Source organism: Vanacampus margaritifer, chromosome 3 (assembly GCF_051991255.1).
Source record: "Vanacampus margaritifer isolate UIUO_Vmar chromosome 3, RoL_Vmar_1.0, whole genome shotgun sequence".
In the NCBI taxonomy this organism is placed as follows: domain Eukaryota; kingdom Metazoa; phylum Chordata; class Actinopteri; order Syngnathiformes; family Syngnathidae; genus Vanacampus; species Vanacampus margaritifer.
Window position 1 is genome coordinate 16,568,397 of NC_135434.1, and position 21,053 is coordinate 16,589,449.

The following is a 21,053-nucleotide window of genomic DNA, read 5'->3' on the forward strand; positions in this document are numbered from 1 at the left end:
CCACCATAAATCAAACGTGCTGAATACGGCACACATTCAACTACAATATGACAAGGATTAATGTCCTTATAACTTCATTGAGAGCACCACAATGCATTCTGTGAACAATATACAGGTATATGCAACATAGGTAGATATGACATGCCCGGAACTCATACGGACAAAGCATCCCATTTGCATTTGTGTTATTTGGAGGGGGGGATATTTACAGTTGCACCCTGCAATTTAGGGCTGGCCCGCAAATATCGAGAATTCTGCATATAATTGATGACAATTGTTTTTAAATTATACACCATGATTTTACCGATCCAGTGGACTTGGTAATTTATTTTCCTCCATGTGGCCCCTGAGCTAATATGAGTGTGACACCCCTGGGTTAAGTAGTTGTTACTGTGCTTAAGTACTTATCTGACATTTGAGAATATGTTGATGTTTTTTTTTCCTTTTACTTTTAAATCAGTACTTGTACAAGACTTTGTTGAGGGAGGGGGCTCTTGTCACCTGTTTTTGCCTTCTAATGAAATACCCCTGTTAATATAAAATAAGTGGCCTTTTCAGCAACGCGAGATTGATTTCACTGGCTAGCGCGCATGGTAGTACGAGCGTCCAGCCAATCACCGGCAGCAAGGGGCGGAGCTAAGTACAGTTCTTCACAGCTGATGACGTCAACGGTCATCAGCGGTCGCTATCGTGGTACGACGTACAGGTCGAGTCGGAGCAAGTACAAAACGATGGTCCTCATCAAGGAGTAGTAAGTGCGATATTGTTGTTGGCAAACCCTTTTTCTTACTTTATAACACCGTTACGATTTAATAAGGGCGTTTGATCGGGTGTGGCGGGGGATCTCGGTCTGGATACTAGCTGCTAGGAAACTTTTCATCATGTGCGACTGACATTCACACGAGGGAAGGGTGGTGGCATTGCCCAAGAACTTTTGTGGCCTGCCGGGGTCGACAGTTGCTATTATCTTCCCGTTTCCCATATATCCGTAAAATAACTTAATCATTAACAGGCCAGGCCGTTCGGTTTTTGCAATGTGAGTGCAGTTTCGCTTCCGTCAAGTTGTTGAACTTCACTTGACGTAAACGGTGTATTAGCTTACGAATAGCTAATGTAAACACAATAGTGGTTATTTGGTTGGGTTTCTGACGTGATCTCGATTTAAGTTCAACTTGATGCTGTGTTAGTGCTACCTTTTCAGATATAGTTTTTCATACACAGCTGGGCGCTACCGTGTAGCTGCTCGCTAGCTATACTATTGTGCCTGTTAGCAAATAGCTCCGATTCTTAAAGATGGAGCAAACGATGACAGCACTGTAGTAAACATCATGTCCAATGAGCTCAACATTCTCAAATCATACCTTCTAGATTTGAAAATGCTTTCAGCGCTTTAAATTTGGTTGCATTGAAAGAATGACTTCCACTGCTTAAACATATGTCAGTTGGACACGCGATCAGTTTCTTTCAGATTCGCAGATTTCTCACATTTTATGCAACTCCGTAGTTTATCCTATTTCACTCACACAGGCTATTTTCAAAGATTTTTGATACAACACATTACATATCCTGTTACCAACCTGCACTTTTGCGATTTACCAGGCAATTTAATATCTCATATCAACAAGTATCAAATGAGCATTTTTGAAAATCAGAAATCAAATGAGTTAAGTGACTGACAAATTGAATATCAGTTGCGTTCAACGTAGTAGAACATATTCCTAAAAAAAAACAACATGATTTGCAAGTACTGTATGCTGCCATTACTGTACATTAAATTTATCATGGGATATATTCCAGACCCACTCACAATAGGTGGAAATCTGCAACATAATAATACAGAGACCATAAGTGGAAAAGTCTGCTTGCTTCAAGCTGTTTATGTTACTCCCAGTCGACGTTAACTGTGCGCATAAAATTTAAAGAGTTTTTGTAGTTAAATTTAAATAGTAAAATCTTCAAACAAGCTATATTATTTAATCAAAAGAACGTGCTAGATTAAATAGTACATGTATAATAAAATGCTATAGATTGGTTAATGAAAATGAGCAAAAATGTTAAAGTAATTATAAACCTTCAAACAACTGCTATTTTAACACCCCGGAAGTGCCTGGCATGTTGGGGCAACGATATTGGAAAAACAGGCAATGCCGTTGTTGAATATTGTCACTATATCAATATTATTGCAGTATTAAACATGCTTTAAAAAAAATTATATCTTTATTATCTATCGAAAGATTTTTTTTTCATGTGGAAAAATAAGCAGGCTCAATGTCTTCTTATCTAATTAAGGTATTTAGCGTCAGTAATGCCCAAAGATACTGTTCTCCTCTTGGGAAAAAAAAAAGTTTGACGAACATGTAAGTGTTCAAGACCGAATTTGTAAACCGTTACTGTAAAAGCAAGCTAAAAAATTATTACTTAAAAATCTGCGATAAAGTGACGATGCGGACCATGGACCATGATTTTAACAGGTGATAACTTAAGCAGCACTGCTTTGTAAACTATAGTCATAATATACAATGTTACAGCATGCATTTGGGCCGGGGAGGTAAACGGAGGTTTAACCGGTATCTAACAGCTATTCTCGTTAGTGCTGTTTTTGTATTATTATATTTTCTTGTTTATGCACCTACCTATATGTACCTATAGACTATCGTTTATTTTGATAGTTCCTGGGATAATGTATTGTCCTGAAAAATGTGTTATCGTGGCAGGTCTATTTGTAGCGCTGCTCATACATATGACTGTTTAGATTACATATAATTAAGACAAGGGAACTGGTCGTACCCTTTTACAAATAAAAATATTTCGAGTGGCTTTTTCCAAAATGTATGTTTTGATAGTACACCTTATATTATTGAGAGAAAAAAAGTAAACAACTGAACATAATGAATACTGATTGAGTATTGAGCAAGTTGCGACTTAATTTCAAAGTTTATGCACTGCGTATGATGGGAAAATCGCGACTGCCAGTATGGCTGTCATGTCAGTCTGCTCTTGTCTTTACTGTACTGTATATTTGTAATAAGTGTCACCAGTCTTTGTTTTAATGTGTGTATTCTTGTGAAAGTCTTACCCCCTCATCATCATCTCTGTCTGTGTCTTTACTAGCCGTGTGGTTTTACCCTGTAGTGTTGAGGAGGTGAGTAATGTCTTTCTTACTATGTCATTGACAAAATTAATCTTGTGATGCTCACATTTTTGCACAGTAAATGTATATCTATTAGCGGTGTGCCAAAAAAATAGGTTCTCATAAGAATCGCAATTCTCATTTAGTACGATTCAGAATCGATTTTAAATGTCCCAAAATCTATTTTATTTAAATTGTTTTATACTGTCTTGCCTTTGTCTGTACCTTTTTATTGGAGCGCTGTTCATGTTGTACCCGGTTTGGCCACGGAGGGGCAGGGTGGTTCCACGCGGTCTAATACACTGTTAAGCTGTAGCTACATTAGAGAGTAGAAGAAAAAAGTCACAATCAAGTTATTCCAATAAAAGTTTTTTTCTTTTTCAGCATGGAGACGTTCTTTTGAGTGATAAAAGTGCCGCGAGTAGCGCGCTAAATTAGCATTAGCGAGTCAGACTGGAGTAGATCATTACAATTCCTTGCACATCTATAGATTGAAGCAAAAATCATTGTCAATCAAATCATTTTGAATCAAAAATTGTTTGTAAAAAGATTCCCACCCCTAATATATATCAGAGCAGAATTACCTTTGTCGTTTTTAATATATCCCTACATTCAGTATTGAACATGGAACTGTGAAGATCTGGATACTCTTTGACCTGTGCTTGACACATTGTTTGGGTTTGTCATGCCAGTATAAAGATAAGTTAAGATCTGTTAAACATAGGAAATAAAAACGAAAACCCTCTCTTAATTTTGACATTGTCGGAAAAGCCACAATAGAAATATGGATATTGCTGGAGTTTCACTGCTTTAAAATGTTAGTCCGCTAACTTCTGCCTATTCTATTTCCAATGAAAAACTGCAAACGGACACAAGTCACATCTTGTTTATACCATGCTACAAGGCACATGCAATGTTTATGTATCCCTGAGGAACTACATTGAGCAAATGGGGAGAAGATATACAAATATAATGCATCTAAAATTGAGTAAAGTAGGTTTCCGTTTTACCATAATCCATAGCAGCTCCATGATGCATATTCTTGGTCGTTCTGATAAAGTGTTGCATGCACATAGTTCATCTTTTGAGTTCTCAGAAGGAGGTATGATGACATCTCGCATTAGTCATCCCTGGGTTCATCTTTTTTAAATACATTTTGCAACGAGTCCAGCTTTGTTTGTATTGTGGCAATTATTTGGCATTTGTGTTGCAGTACCAAGTCGGACAGTTGTTTTCTGTGGCGGAAGCCAGTAAAAATGAAACCGGTGGTGGTGAGGGGATTGAGGTACTGAAAAATGAGCCCTATCACGAAGATGGAGAGAAAGGACAGTTTACACACAAGATCTACCGCCTAAAGAGGTTTGTGGAACTTAAAAACAATATTGGATTTGTGTTCTATTTGATGGTAATTGCAGCATACGACCAGATGGTGGCGGTATTGTATAATTAGTTTTTTTTTTTTTGTTTCTGATTTGAAGCCATCTAGTGCTTCTCAACTACATACACAGCCGCTAGCAATCAGTTTGGACACACTAGTACTATTTAATGAGAAACCATGTCCAGTTGTTTTGACCGTTATTTTACTATTGTTCAAAGGATGTCAACTATTCTAATGAATGTTATCCTTTCACCAAGTGCATCTATTCCCCCTCCTTCCACAGTAAAGTTCCAGCATTTATTCAGCTCTTGGCACCAGAAAGCGCCTTTGTGTTTCATGAAAAAGCCTGGAACGCGTACCCCTACTGCAGAACTGGTGAGTCATCTTGCACTTGTTGGTGATGCTTCCTCTATGCGTCCCGACTATTTTCCGAATGATTGTCTTTGTATTTTTTGTTGCTGATTGTCATTTTCTTTTGTCTCCTCATACCTGTCCTCGAGCAGAAGTGACGGTAGGTGTCCTTTGCGGGCTGGATCTTTGGTGTTTTTATTGATCAATGCATTATAGCTAATACTGCACTGTCTCCATTTTTTGTGTTCTTTATAGAATGAGTATATGAAAGATAATTTCTTGATCAAGATTGAGACGTGGCATAAACCGGATCTTGGAGCACAAGAAAATGTAAGGAAATTTATTACACCAAGGGAATACTTGGCATCATTAGCAAAAATGTGTGTTTTTAATCATGTAAAAAAAAAATCTGTTGCTTTTGCTTTAGGTGCACAAACTAGACCGTTCGTCCTGGCAGCAAGTCGCTGTTGTGCCGATTGACATTGCTGACAGAAGTCAAGTTTCATCTGCTGTAAGTCAAACTTCAAATCCTAAAAGCACTGTTTAGCGCCTTCATGTGGATAAATCTGGTTATTACATAAGTTTTTCTCCCCCCCACGGATTGTCTCATGCCACTGGAGTCTTTGTACATAATCTCCTGTGTTGTTGAAATACAGCTCAATCTATATTCTTTATGCTGTTTTTACAGCAGCAATACAAGTCCTTTTTCCTAACGGGGTTAGGTTAGATGTAGGTTAACAATATACAGTACAGACGCTCCCCACCTTACGAACGAGTTACGTTTCGGACGATCGTTCGTAAGGTGAATTTGTTCGTAAGTTGCTTCAGTGCTATATTTTGTATAATAATTTATGTTTAAAGCCTATATAAGTATATTGAAGGTTTATATAAGTATGTTTAAGGCTTGTACAAGTAACCTGCATTGGTTTGTACTGAAAAAAACTTTTAATAAAATGGAGAGAATACGTACTGTATTGTACTACGTATGTTAGAGAGAGAGAGAGCGAAAGACACACACACAGTATGTACATGTACGTAATAAGATAAATAAAATGAAGTTTAACTTACTTTTGGAAGATGTACTCGATGCTTAAGGAGATGATGGAGGAGGAGGAAGAGGAGGATTTTATATCATGAGAGATTCTTCGTCGTCGCTGGAATCGGCTTCAAAAGTTATTTCCTGCTTCATGGGGACCGGCGTTTTCTTCCTCCTCCTCCTCGACACGTTGCTGAGCCTCCAATGAGCTCTCACAGCGCCAATCGTCGGTATTAGCGGCGGAAAGAAGCACTACGCGCAATACAAAATCTAACTTACAGCATTTCTTTCCAAACATTTTTCGACATACTGTACGCGCAGAAATGTTCGTATGTACCGTTGTTCGCAACTCGAATGTTCGTTAGTAGGGGAGCGTCTGTATAGCATTTTTCTTTCAGTTTAGATGAAATTAGTGGGAACTTTCTAGTTATGATCATAAAACAATCCCAAGATTGTGACTGTCGACTGATACTGATATCGCCCCATGTCGTGGCAAACCGATACCTTGAAATAAGGCCAGGTATCGGCACTAGTTTAAACGGTATGTGACCTGCTATTGACTGGCAACTCTCACCCAAAAATAAGATCCGGTTCAACCGCTACCGTAAATAAGACTAGCAGCATAGAGTAGGTTTTTATTTGACAATATTTTTCTATGATTGCCTCACTTCAGAAAAAAAATCTGTAGATTTGAGGTGGTTACATATTATTGCTGTTATTTAACATCACGTTGCCTCATTTCGCCGTGTGTGTGTGTTTGTACGTGTGTGCGTGTGCGCACATACATGTTTGTTTGCCCTGGGAAGTTAACGAGGCGGACCTGTTTGCCTTTCTGGAGGAGTGTGTTGTGTCTAAGGGCCCTATCAGCCCTCAGCCTCAGGCATGGCTGCAGGCCCTGGGACGTACCGCCTGCACCGATGAGTTTGTTAGCGTAATTATAGCTCACAGTTGCTCGTATGGCAGCATTCGACAAACGCACACAATGCGCACAGGGCTCCGACACACTCTGCTTTACTGGAGGAGTTTCTCCCTTTTGTCTGCCACGGCACATTGATTCACAGACCTCATTAGTGTCGCACACTGCATTGTTATAGGGATCCAGCTCTCAGCCTTAAAACAGTCAAATTAATGTGTGTGTATTTTCCACACCTTTTTGCACCCTCCTATTGGCTGATCGCCCTGAAAAATAGCTTTTAGCTGCTGGCACATCATGATTTATTTAAAATTGCTGGGCCCCTCCAGCAGTTCATAATTTGAGACCCTTTCGTTATGTTCAACTTTCTTTTGCCCATACTATCAATTTAATCTAGCTTCTTTGCATGTTCAGTATTTTTTGAAGTTAGAAGTCGGCCAGTACTTGAGCTATTGCAGCTGTAATAATGAGATCACCAAATTAGACCTTGTCACCAATGATGCAGTCCCAGGTTTTCCCAGTAAGTCCCAAGACTTGTCAAAATAAAAATGGAACAACAAAGTAAGATAAAGAAATGAATTTTCAGAGTAAAAATGTTGGCAACACATTACTCAGGGACACCATATGTTTGCACTTGTTTTGTATTAAAAAGAAACCCAGTCTAAATGGAATAAGGCTGTCATCGGATCGTAAGTGAAAAAATTTGATCGGGCTGGCAAAAAAACACACATATTGAACCATAAAACTTCTAACACGATGTTGTTTGAGATGTGAATATACAATCCCAAAGTGCTTAGTGAGCATAAAGTGCTTTGCGGTGGTTAAAGAGATAATATTCAGGGATAATTCCGGCTCACATTAATAATGCTTACAGAGAAGAAAGTGAATGAACAATGACAACATGGCTTTTCCGTCCACGAGATGGTTTCGTGTCTTAAGCTGTGCCGGTGAAACAACGTGATTAGGCTGGTTCAGTGGTTCTGCTATGACAAACGCAGGTGATTGGCTGTCTCCACTTCACACACAACGTGCTTGTTTGGTTGGAGCCTTCGGACTCGGGCTAGTTACTACATCTCCTCTAGCCTCATGATCCACACGTGAGTGACTGTTACATGCGGTATATCCGGTTGTGACATTAAAAAAATAATAATAATAATTAATATATATTTTTATTACATTTTCTTGAAAGCGTATTGGGTGGCCTGCCCAAGTGTTAACATGGTGTGGGAAACACTGCAGTATGCGTACACTCTGCAAGCTGATCCATTTTTGTTGCGTTTTAGGTGTGTCTACTAAACAAGATGTGCTGTGTATTATATTATGTCAGTTGTTGTCACCATAGGACTACAAGCTGGATGAGGACCCCGCCAAGTTCAAGTCGGTTAAGACCGGAAGAGGACCACTTGGACCTCTCTGGAAGGTATTTCTTCTTCGAACGTAATCTTCTTTATAGTTCATTCCAAGGGTGTTTGATGGGTTTGTGTTTGGAGTTCTGTGGAAGTTCTTTCACACCAAACATATTAAAGCATGCCTTTATGGGTCTTCCTTGATGTAAAACTATTCCCACATTAAAACATTATACAGTTTTCCATTTTTTTCCTTCTGTTTCCTACTTAAATGATTAAGATTGTCAAACAAATGTTAATATTGGACAAACATAGACCAAGTAAACATAAAATGCATTTTTGACATGGTGAGTTTATTAAGGGGGGGGGGGGGGGGCGATTCAAAGCTACCTGGCCATGTGTGTAAAAAGTTCTTGCCCCTTGTTATATCATGAATTAACTGTGGCTAATCACATTTTTTGGAAAGCTGAGAGTTCATTCTCACATTACCTCCAGACAATCACTTAACTAGAATTTGTCGGGCAAAATAACTAAAAAAATCTGCCACAAAATACCATGATTCCAAGAAATTCAACAAAAGATGAGGAATAAAGTAACTGCCATCTATCAGTCTAGACAAAGGGTTACAAAGTCAATCCTAAATCTTTAGGACTGCAGCAAACCATGATGAGAGCCAATATCCGCAAATGGAGAAAACATGGTAAACCTTCCCAGGAGTGTCCAGCCATCAGAAATGACCCCCAAAGCATAGTGGCAACTCATCCAGGAGTTCACAAAGGAATCCAGGACAACATCTAAAGAACTGCAGGCCTCTGTTAAGGTCATACGACCGTTGTTCATGACTCGACAATAAGGAAGAGATTGGCCGAAAGAACATCCATGCCAGAGTATTAAGGTGAAACAAACTGCAGGGATGTGATTTTTCCGCTAATTCGCGGAATTCCGCTTTTTTTAAAAAAAAAAAGTTTTTTTTTTTTTTTTTTTTTTTTTTTTTTAGTAGTTCATTGTGTATGCACATGACTCCGACAGATAACATCTTCTGCTATAACAAAGACATTAGTGGTATGCTCTAATATGAGTTACTTTTCATTTGGTCATGATATAATTATTTGTTCATGCTTCCCCCCCGCTGGGCACTGCCCTGGACCTAGCTGGGTGCCAGCGGCCCCCAGACCCCCGGCTAAATTTTCAGATAATTTCACTTTGGTCAAATCACATCCCTGAAACTGCTGACCAAGAAACAGCATAAAGGGTTGTCTTACTTAAAAAAATATATATATATGTATGTTTGACGTAAATGTAACAAAGAAAACAGACAAACTGGGTGGTCTTGTGATGGTCTGGGGCTCTTTCACAACTTGGGTGACTTGCTGTGATTGATTAGAAGCATGAATTTTGCTCTTTCCAAGAAAATTCCAAGGGAGAATATTCATGGCCATATGCTGAAGCGCACTTTGTTTCTACAGCAGAGCAACCATCCAAAAACACACCAGCAAGTAAACTTCAGAATGACTTTCAACAGTCAAAGTCCAGACTTGAATCCGATTGAAATGCTGTGGCATGATCTTCTAAGCGTTTCAGTCTTAAAGACTGAAAGATGTCCCGGTAGGCTCGTTTCAATTGTACTTGATTGTTGAACATTTTATTTGACATAAGCCGTTTTGCACCCGGGCACAAGTGTCTGCCTGAATCTACCGGGGCAACATTGACCAGAAGTGGGGCTCTAAGAATGTAAGGCTGCCCATTGATGAAGATAAATCCCCACTTGGCTCTAATAGAAATTTCAGGTTACCAGGGCAGATAATGGATTTATTCTCGAAGCGCTGCCTCTCCGCTCAGTCTGTCTGCCATTAGAGAGAAATGCATAAGTCATCTATGCAAAAACTTTGACTGGAGGATTGTTGCTTCCCGTTAAATTCTGATAGAACCTGTAGCTGTAGTCGTCCTTATTTATTTATTTATTTATCTATTTATTTACTTACTTATTTATTCATTTTGACAAAGTTTAACATAGGAAACTTTCCTTAGCTAGCAGATATTCTGCAGAAGAAAGGCAGCCAAACTGCTTTAAAGCTATAAATAAAGAAACACAACTTTTCATTTGTGTATTTAATTAGATCGTTTTCCCATCCACAGTGGACACTGAAAGAGTCTTGGGGGGGGGGGGGGGTTGTATACTGTGACAACAGAGGGACAATTTTCTGCCAGCCTCATGGAGCAATAAAACTCTTGTCTATCTCTGCATGCACACATGCTTGCCTATCACTTCCCTTTGTGTTTCTCAAAACTTCTGCTCCTTTGAGTGGGGCACAGAGAGGGGGAGAAGAAATGTCACCGTAAGTGTTTTGATGTCAAATGCGTTTCATGTGAAGTTCTCCTTTTGCCATGACAACTTTTCTAAACCCACTGCAAATTTAGAAATGTTTCTCATTTCCCGTCTCTCGCTTTTTTTCTGCGTGATGGCAGCATCAAACGGCAGCGGGGTGGGGGGTGACTGAGGCAGGTCTGTGGCATTTTCTCCTGGAATACTGAGCCAGAATCAAGTGATTAATTAAACAGGTGTTCTCTGAGGCTTCTCTGGGAGTGTTCTGGGGGCGAGCAAGTCCTCGGTGTTAATAATGTAACCAGCTTTGCAACCGCCCTTATCGCATCTCCGCTTCCGTTTTATCTGCCTTCCCTGGCCACAAAGGCACGTCTGTCGGGAACGGTGTCACTGTCGGGGCGGAGGCAGAGAACTGGTCCCTTCATCTGGAGTTTATCCACTTTGCTCTGCCACCGCCTCCACCCTTTTCCCTTCTTTTCTTCTTCTCTTCAGAGGACAGCACAGAGCGCAGGATGGATTTAGAAAGTGTGTTATAGATTAGGACGCTTTTATCTGTGCATGGCACATCTTCATATTGATAATTATTTCACTAAGCTCCATACACAGCGCTTTATGTATTAATGATTTTTTTTTTTTAGGGTTTTTAAGCTTTAAATGTTGCCAAGATTGCTCTTAAATAGTATTCTCTCCGCTCTCATTTACAACTTTTGATTTGCATTATTTATCCTGTTGGGGCCTTCAAAATAGATGGATTGAATCTATTCTTACTTGAGATTGTGTTGCTGTTTCTCTCACCAGAAAGAGTTGGGTGCCAAGACTGACTGCCCTAGAATGTGCGCCTACAAACTGGTCACAGTCAAATTTAAATGGTTTGGCCTCCAGACTAAAGTCGAGAATTTCATCCATGAGGTTAGTGTGACCATTGTGTTGTATTTACTCTCAATGCTGTCTTGATTTCTTGATAAGAGTTCAGAATCTGTGGATTACTGTCGAGATTCAGATTTGATCAAATTAACAGTATTTAAAAAACAAAGACAAAAAAAAACATTTATTGATTCTTTTAAAGTTTGACTTTAAATGGACAGAATGCTTTCTTTGAATTGCAGAATTAAAAAAAAATAAATTATTTCTATACATCTGCCAGCCGTAACCTGCCTTTTATGTCTTTCAGCAAGAAAAGAGGATCTTCACCAACTTTCACCGCCAGCTTTTCTGTTGGATTGACAAGTGGGTGGAGCTAACGATGGATGACATCCGACGGATGGAGGCAGAGACTCAGAAGGAGCTGGATGAAGTGAGTGCACAGAATATGTTAAATAAGCTTAAAGATGGGGATGGGCAATCATTGTTTTTTTTGTCAGGTCAATTTTTTTTTAGCAGGTTTTTCAGTTCAAAGTGTGTTCCCGCTGATGCGCACTAAATATCATGGCTCCAAAAAGGGCAGCTAGTTTACAAAAGCGCAGTCAATGCTGCCAATTTAGCGATTTTTGTTGATATTTAGCAACTTCTGGTGGAAGTTGTTTTGCTTGGCATGACTAACAAGTCATTTTATTTATATTGTCATATTGCCCAGTAGTGGACTTTTTTTTTTTTTACCCCAAAAATTTTGTGTTTTTAGTTATCACAGAAGGAATATTCCTACTTTCTAAAATAAAAATAAATAAACAACTTCCAAAACAGAATGGTTTAACACTATGTGCTGTCCATGTTTGATGAGGAACTCCAGTATATTGGGTGAGAATATATCAGCTTTGCAGAGTAATTCAAACTCCAACTTGATTTTTTCACACTTATTTAAATTTGAAGATCATTTTTCTGTCAATATTTTTCTGAACAGAAAGCACAGTTCTGAAGAAGAAGAAAAAGTATGCTACATAAACTTACCCCTTAGTTAATTTTAAATTAGACCAGGAAATCTGCCATATTTACTCCGCAGAATTAGCCATTCCACCTTTTTGTGTATGACTCTCTAGTCAAGGTTTAAATTGACCACAGTTTATTTAACCTTTACCATGTTTATGTATAACAACAGTGGTAAAACCACACTGATTTATACCCGATTCTGCTTTCATGCGTATGAGCCATCAAGTCTGCAACACCAAATGCAATGAAGATATAATAATTTCCCCAAAAAATTCCACCATTGTGACATATATCTTTAGAAACGTGGAACTGCCAATATGGAGTAAACCGTTTTAGCTGGCAAACTTGTTACATTTAGCCTACTAGTGCATTCAAACATATTTGTGTATTTGGAAAAACGTTCCAACATAATTAACTAAGTTGCAAAATATTTGCAAGTACGTTCAAACGTACTTGTTGGCTAAATGCTAAAAACAAGGTATTGACTTGGTAAAGGAAAAAAACGCTTTTATTTTATTTATTTATTTATTTTTACATTTTGCTAAAATTAAACCAGTTTGTTTTAAAATTAAATGTGAAAAAATATTGTTAGTATTGTTTATTGTTTTATGAATTCTGCAGTGCATGATTTACATTCTGCATTTTTCCCATAATGCCACAGGTATTCACATGTGCAAGTCAATACCCCGAGTATTATGAGAAAAAATGCCAAGCGGATGCAGATATCCTGCATGCAGACAAAATAAAGCATACAATTATGAATCAACAATCTTTACTTAATTTTCCAACATATTGGTATAATGTAAGCCATTTTTTTTACTTGCACATGTAAATACCCTGTGGCATTATGGGAAAAGAATGCCATGCTTTTAGCACTTAGCCTACAAGTACGTTCAAACGTATTTGGCAGTCCTGATCTCATTTCTTGATGGCACTTTAATGGCTTGAAGTCTCTTTTTCTCTGAATTGTTAATGTTCACTATAGTTGTCAAACTGCTGCTTGACTGTTAAGTGTGTTAAGCTCACTGCCAAAGTGCTCATATCCAGGCATGAAAATCCCCCACCTTTCTTTTTTTTTTTGCTTTCTTCTACAGGAGAGCTCAGTATTGTTCATTCGATTTGACATCATCATTGCTCTCCTTTTTTTTTTTAAAAAAACAAACAAATCAATTAAAAAAAATTCAATAAATGTTTTTTTTTTTTAAATATATATATATATATATATATATATTTATTTTTTTGTGTGTGTGTGCGTGCGAGCGTGTGTGTATTCATCAGTTCACCTAAAGCCCATTAAAAAAAATCCCATACTAATAATATAATATAATAATAAATTGCCAAATGCAGAAACATCAATGTAAGTTATCACGATGTAGTGGCTCTCGCTAACAAACAGAATTAAGTAACCGGAATTAGGTTAAAAAACATCCCCCACCTTTCGGCGAAATTCATTTGATATTAATGGCCAAAATTTTGGTCCTAGTCCTTTTGACCTTTTTCACTCCTGACCCGTTTTCATGCATGCATATCTGAAGTCTGTGCTCGCAAACCAAAGAAAAAAAATCACTTGTATCTCGCAGAAACTACCGTGATAAGTCGGGGTAAGTCACTTGTTTCTCAAGGTACTAGTTATACCGATCTACAGGCCGCACAGAGACTGAGCTAAAATATTTCATTGATTGTCAGTCTGAAGGAAGTTTTTTTTCAAAAATGAGTTGCATCCATCTTTCGCCTGCGTCAAAATGCCTATCACAAGCACGCGTACGGGGAAAAAGCAAGCCCAAAACGGGGCAAATGCAAGCCTTAAGAGTTTTTGGCAAGAAAAATGATTGCCTCAAGATGGCACCAGCTCATTGAAGAGAATCAAATCATGCGCAGGGCTCCTACTAATCACAAAACTACAGACAGCATAATGGTGAGTTGTATTTTTGATCATTTGTTTTTCTTGTGTGTAATCTAGTCCATCAAAGTATTTCTTTGTCAAAACCGTCTGCAGCATTAAAAAGGCTGTGGACTGCAGATGTAAGGAATTCACCTTATTTAATAATAATAATTAATATGATCATTCTTGACAAATGCAACATTTTAATCAATCTTGACATATCCCGACTGCCTTACATGTTTGCCAAATTTATTGTACGTTTTGTTCCGGTCTAGATGCGTAAGAAGGGTGGTGTGTGTGGCACAAAAGCTGCACAGCAGTAGCCAGGCCAGGTAGAGGCCACTCTCCCGTATTTACCTCTGGGTTCTCTGTTGCTGAACTCACTCATTTCGGTCTTGTCAAATGGTGTTTAGTTCACTTTACTGGTGTGGATGCTGTTTGTGTTCATCATCTGGATCCGTTTTTTTTTTTTCCCCTTCACAGTGCACAATCTCACATACACCGTTCCAGCATAAGTTATGAACAGGAGACTTGATCTTAGCACCCACGATCTACAGCAAAAATACAAACAAACAAAAAGTCAGAAGTAAATTAAAGTTTTTTTTCTTTCTGTAATTCACATTCTCGGCGAAACCATACCCACTGTTTTTTTCTCTTGGGACTCCTCCGAACATATGAGATCTTTTGGCCCTACAAGGAGAAAATGGAAGAATTCAAGCTGGACTGCGCTGGTCTGGCCTAAATGGGGCAGGCTCAAACATTCCCTGCTGTCTACCAGCATTGCACCAGCATGTGTTTTCCATTTTCTCTTTGAGTGAGTAAACGTCGGTTAGCATCAAACAGGAATGTGGCGAGGACGAGGTTCTGCTTGCCGGACAGGATGATACTTGCACCGTGATGCTAGCCCATAGACTCGGCGACATGCAATGTCCTGACTGCAGAAAGGGTGAAGGGCAACCTCAGGCACGGATGTACGGTGCCTCCTGAAGAAAACGGCCATCTTCTGCGCGCTGGAAACGGTTCTGTCAGAGTCGAGGAAGGAGATGGTGGAGAAGGAAGGGCCAAAGGAGCAGGTTACCAAGATGGCCCCTTTTCCTTCATTAACATACAAATGGAATTCTGCCTTTGAGAAGGAGTCTCCTTGGTGATTGAGTGAAAGAAGATGGGGGGGGGGGGCAATAGCAAGGAGGGGTAAACCTGATGTCGTTTCATCACATCTGTCCGCTACTGTTTAGAGCCACAGTTGGTTTGAACTCTTTCATTAATGTCTTCAGCTATCAGATTCTAACACTAATTGGCTTTTCAAAGCTATCAGCCTCAGGGTGGGAGAATCTGAAATTGATGTGTGTGTGTTTTTTTTCATCTTCTCACATCGTAAACACGATAAGGATTGTTTGGTTAGTTTTTCTTTTTCTGATTTTTTTTGCGAAATAGTTTGGAATGGAAAAAAATGAAAGACTGAAGTTCTAAGTATCTAATTGGAAAATGTTCTAACTTAAAAGCAAGTCACTGATTTATTTGAAGTTGTTATCCCCCCGTTTAACATACATACCCTAACAATCTCTCTCTATTTCCCCATAGCTCCGCAAAAAAGGTGAAGTAAGAGGAACGAGTGCTGCAGACGACTAAAGCGGCAAAGGATTTGAAAGCGCCACAATAACGGCGGCAATGGTGGCTGCTAGCAGGGCAACTTCTGTGCCACTTTTTACTTCTTCAAACATTCAGGCTGTGGACGAGGTTTGGTAGGGGCGGGGTCTCATGCAATCAATAGAGCAGATCCCGAGCTTGCACCCAATCACAAGTCTTCTATCCACTAAGGAATTGATTTCTAGAAACCAACACTTGATTTTTGCGGCCCTCTGAGTGAATATGAAAACGAATGGTTTTTGCTCCGACACCAGCGACTTCATCCATTGGCAAGGGTCGGGTCTAATATTACCTGCTGTTTTTGTTTTTAGCCCCAAAACATTCCTCCCGAGATGATGCCCACGTCTTTTTCACGCTTTTAACTGTTCACACTGGTTCCGCGGTTTGCATTCCTCAGTATGAGTGTGTGTGTGTGTCATACTGTTTTTTCCTGCTCCTCCATTAAGAGATTACTTTCGCCCTTTGCACCTCCGCCCATTGTAATCCTCCCATCAACGGCCCACCTAACCCAACGCTCTGCATCTTATTAACACTGACAATCATGCCTGTGCAGGTCTTCACACTCTCTCAAAACACACACACACACACACATGCAGGTGGCACAAACTAAGGTGCGCACACTCACAGGTGTGAATGCCTTTGCGGTGACTGATCCTCTTACGGAACCTGGGCGGATCCACGCAAGCTCGCTCGATCAGCCGGGTGACGTTAATTTGGGGGATGTGTTTTTCCAAAGCGATCCTATCCTGAAGACACTCATGAATCACGTTGCATTCACTTGGCCCCAAAATGCACTGGAAAAACAGGCGCCATGGTGCTAGCCCCCCTCAAGCTCGGCGCTGCTCGGCCCACCCCGGAAGCCCGCCTGCCTTGTTCAGCTGGTAGAGCCCACCGCGTTGCTTGGCGGTCTCGCGGCGTTTACATGAGTGCTTTACCAGTGGCCAGTTGAACCCAGCGCCAGCCACAGCTTGCCTTAGCCGCTCAACCTTTTTGGACCTAATCTACCTACTGTACCTCTGCAACCAGCTGCTCGCTTTAGCTACCTCCCTTGTTTCTGGCTGACCGTTTCCCAGACACCAAAAGGCTAACGCTTGCTATTGCTGTAAGCAGCTACTGTACCGTTTGGAGTCAGTGATTGCAGGGCTTTATGTTTTCTCTTATTTGTCAAATGTAATTTGGGTTAATTAGTCTTGTTTTTGTGTTACTTTTTCTGAATTTCCACTGTTTGACGGACGTGCCATATTAATGAGTCCTGAGTTTCAACTCCACAGTGCACTTTCAGTGTAGCCTTTATGATGTGTTAAGGGCTAATTGTTTTGGATCATTACGAGTGTAACATACACTTGATTCCTCCCTCGAGTTTATTTGTTCATTTATAATCGTAAGAACTATTGATATTGTATTATTCTAGACTTTTTTTTTCTTCCCTTCTTTGATGTTCAATTAAATCTGATCATTTCATATCCAAAGACTGTATTTGTTTACATGTATTCAGCAATTATGAGCTGGTAAAATAGGACAACGAAACATTGAAAAATGGTGTCCAACATGAATTAACAATATATTTTTGATGTTCCATGAACCACTTCCTTTTACCGCGCATTCAATGGAAAATTAAGTATTATAATTTCAGGTTTGGGCTAAGTGATGCACATTTTGACAAATGCACATATGAAAGATAACCAGTTGCTTTTATGCTAACTCAATGTCTCAGAGATGCCTTACTGTCAACAGCAACATATGTTTGGTTTGTCTTCGGACCCCCACCTGCATGCATGTCCGATAGAAGACTCACTGGCTAAAATTCTTCATTTGAGCTTAATTATCAGTCATAACACTGATAAAGGCAGCAAATGTTTTTGTTTGTTTTTATGGAACAACTGTACTGTCTTGTCCTAAATTATAAAATCGACAACTGTAAAATTAATCACAACTGCTTGATTTCATGTTTTTGATCCAATTTTTGATAATTGAATGTAGATGTTGTGCCGTTTCTGCCTTTAAATTCTCAAATGTTACACATTGACTATACATGTGATCTGAATATCAAAATAAATTTTTGAGAAAAAAAAAATAACTACACTTGTTTGTCATTCAGCTGTGCTGCCCGCCGTCAAATAATCTCATTTGTTGTCGTCATACCTTGCAGGAAAAACACTTTTGGATAGTCCATCAAAGCTCAGCTCTTGTAACACTTCACCTGTTTTGTCATTACAACAGTTCTTAATGCCTCTTGTCATTAATATATGGTATGCGCTTGTGGAAATGTTTGTTGACTTTGATTGACCTAAACTTGAAATTAACTACAGCTGCCGGGAGTGTCACAATTGCGAGTTGGTTTTTAAAGAGCAGGAAGGACTGCTTGTCTGCCAGCTGCGATATTGCCCTTTGTCATTGTTTGGAAGAACAGTCTTGTTCTTGTGAAAGGAAACCAGTTATTGCTGACCTAGAACAAGCTAATAGTGATGTTTCTAAAAGTGGAGATGGCCACACTTGCCCACGCACCACCTGCTACGCAGCAGCTCACAATATTCTACTGTAGGCACTTATCCATCCGCCTATGTCTTCCTTTGGAAGCACGTGTAGGAATATGGCACAATTAAACCCGTGTAGTTTAAATAAATGTGTTAACAAATGGGGGGGGAAAAGATGAATCAAGAAGGATGCTTAGGAGCCAGAATGGCTAGCTGTGCATTTCAAATATGTCGCCCTCCAGCACGTGGCATGGATGTGAGCCCAAAAAGCATTGACTATGAAAATTATGGATTTTCACATTTTATTTTTTTAGAATTTATAGTAATCACTTCCCACTTGGAACTATATGTGAATTTCTTAACCTAAAGCCTAAAAAAAAAAAACTTTGATTGAGAGATTCCCCCCCCCCCCCCCCATTTTATTCTATTAACTTCCTTAAAAAAAAGATAAAAAATGCTGATGAACATTCAAATTACGTTTTCCATGAAGAATGGGGGAAGTGGGTGGTTGCGGATTCTGGAAAAAGTTTGACAAATCCAAAATGTGAAAAAATGTTTGTCGGGGAAGGGGAAAAATCTGTGAATGTGAGATTCTGTGGGTGCCAGAGTGTACTTTGTAATATCCCTAATCACCACTAGATGTAATTTGTTGTTTGATATAATGTATTCTTTTTGTGGATTTAGAATGATATGTTAGACAAACAGTATCTCAATAATATATTAAAAAAAAATTGTTTATTTCGGTGAAAAAAAAGTTCACACAATAAGTTATCTCACTTAATATTGGTTTTGATTTGTTGAGTTTTCAAATACAGTATGACCCCAGTACCCCCTTAAATGTTAGATTTCATGCAAGAAGAAAACAGATACAGTGTGTTTAAAAAAAAATAATATTTTTTTCATAACACAAAAAACCAACATTACAAACATAACCAACAAACCCCGAGAAACCAAACAAAAACAAAAAAGCAGTCTGACAGACAAACAAAAAATATAGTATGTGGTTAATTTGTTTTCTTGAAAGCCTTTGTTTGGTCAGGTTATTAGATATTTTATATAGTGACTAATGTATTATCAAAAATAAAGTATGTCAAGAGCACGTACTTCACACACATTCTCCTATTTTGACAATCTTTAAAATAGCATTTTTGTCGTACATCTATTTAGGAAGTGCGTAGTCCTATGTGGCCCTCTAGTCTTACTGATAAACAATTTAGGCCTCCTCAAGAATTTAAGTTGCCCATTCTTGACGTGATTTCTCAAATGAATTGAATATTTCAAAAATAGATAAGAAATTCAATGAAAATAATTTTATACAAGTGGGAGCAAGTGGTTATTTATTGTGCTAGTATATGCTTTTCTAAGAAGTCTTATTTGCCAGCTACTTAATTCCTGATCTTTAAATTGACATACCTTCACCAAATAGTGTCCTATTTCCACAATTCAGGAAATGTATACATCTCAATGTCTTCAATTTGACCCAGGTGATGTGTTTTGTGCTGTTGTGTCACATATGACTTGTTTTTGCTTGTCACATATGACTTGTTTTTGCTTAACTGTTTGTTGCACCACATGAATGCATATCCTGCTACATCGAGTGTTTGAGGAAGTGTCACAGTGAAGATTCCATTCACACTTTTGCCATGTTTTTGCACGTGAGCCTCCTCTGGGACTGCTTTTGCCAGGGCTTTGCACGTTTTCCTTGGCAAGGAAATTTATTTTGGGTTTACCGCACATTGACTGTGATGTCAAAAGTACTTCCTCAGCTTGGGTCAAGTTTAGCCTCAGCGATTCTCACGAGCCTTTCCTGTTGTTGTGGGAGGTACGGAACCCGTAGATGATGATGAGGCGGAGGTTGGTGGTGGGGAAAGGTTCACTGTCGCATCCCTCCCCTCTGTACAATACAATAGTGGCTCTCTGATGACAGATGCTGCTTAACCTGCTCTGACCCGCAGAGCTGTGATGTTGCAGCTGAATGACAGGCTCCACTCCACACTTGCCCCACTACACAGGACGCCGTCCACCAACAAGAAAAAAAGAACTGTCGAGCGCCATGAATTAAGACCAGAAAAGGACACCCACTTGTGTTATCTTGTCCCATTGAGTAAAATATTGAGACAAATTGAGTGCTAAATCACAGCTGAGTGGAGTCTTGGTGTGACAAGCCTGCAGACTGTCCGTTGTCGTGACGTCGCCTTAGCGGCAGCCCTGAGCTTCATTTGTCATCACTGGAGGCTCAAGGGGGACGAGACCATGCCACGAGTTTGTCATACTTAACTTGTCTGTCTCCATTTTAAAACACTGAAGATGGAGCTGGCAGGGGATTACGTGCGAGAGTATTAGAACTGCAGTGGGAACAATGCCATATTCATTATGTTGATTTCCCCCCTCGCTTTCCTGCAGAGTGTACTTGTTTCTTGTATTGTTAATGGGGTTTTGTTATACACAAAGCTTTTATCAGCTGGAAAATGAACATGAAATGTGGTGTTTCCAAGGGGCCTCTGCAGCAGTGATGGCAGACATGTCGTAAAGTGTTTTGATATGCAAAAGCTTTTGTGTGTGTCTAGGTAAAAATAATGATGCTAAATCCAGCTGGCTTTAGATATAGAGGCGGTTCTCCAGTGGCCAGGTGACAAAAAAAAAGTTTTTTTTTCCCTCCTCGTCAACACACGAGCACCTCTTCTTTCTGGAGAAGACAGACAGTTGGCCC

General features: G+C 39.3%; 1 protein-coding gene across 1 annotated transcript; it reads left to right on the plus strand.

Moving 5' to 3' along the window:
- The first annotated feature begins 635 nt into the window (after positions 1–635).
- On the plus strand, positions 636–17,946 carry LOC144049046 (phosphatidylinositol transfer protein beta isoform-like). Its single transcript, XM_077561622.1, has 11 exons — positions 636–751; positions 3,112–3,142; positions 4,344–4,489; positions 4,792–4,883; positions 5,012–5,019; positions 5,115–5,189; positions 5,287–5,370; positions 8,151–8,228; positions 11,276–11,386; positions 11,649–11,771; positions 15,804–17,946. The coding sequence occupies exons 1-11, from the start codon at positions 660–662 to the stop codon at positions 15,849–15,851; spliced, it is 888 nt and encodes a 295-aa protein (XP_077417748.1). The 5' UTR covers positions 636–659; the 3' UTR covers positions 15,852–17,946.
- The last annotated feature ends 3,107 nt before the right edge of the window (positions 17,947–21,053 follow it).

Bases quoted from the DNA above. Each gene is read 5' to 3' on its own strand.
- LOC144049046 (XM_077561622.1), top strand. From the start codon at position 660: ATGACGTCAACGGTCATCAGCGGTCGCTATCGTGGTACGACGTACAGG. The intron at 752-3,111 runs GTAAGTGCGATA...TGTCTTTACTAG, and splicing joins ATGGTCCTCATCAAGGAGTA to CCGTGTGGTTTTACCCTGTA. The intron at 4,490-4,791 runs GTTTGTGGAACT...CTCCTTCCACAG, and splicing joins AAGATCTACCGCCTAAAGAG to TAAAGTTCCAGCATTTATTC.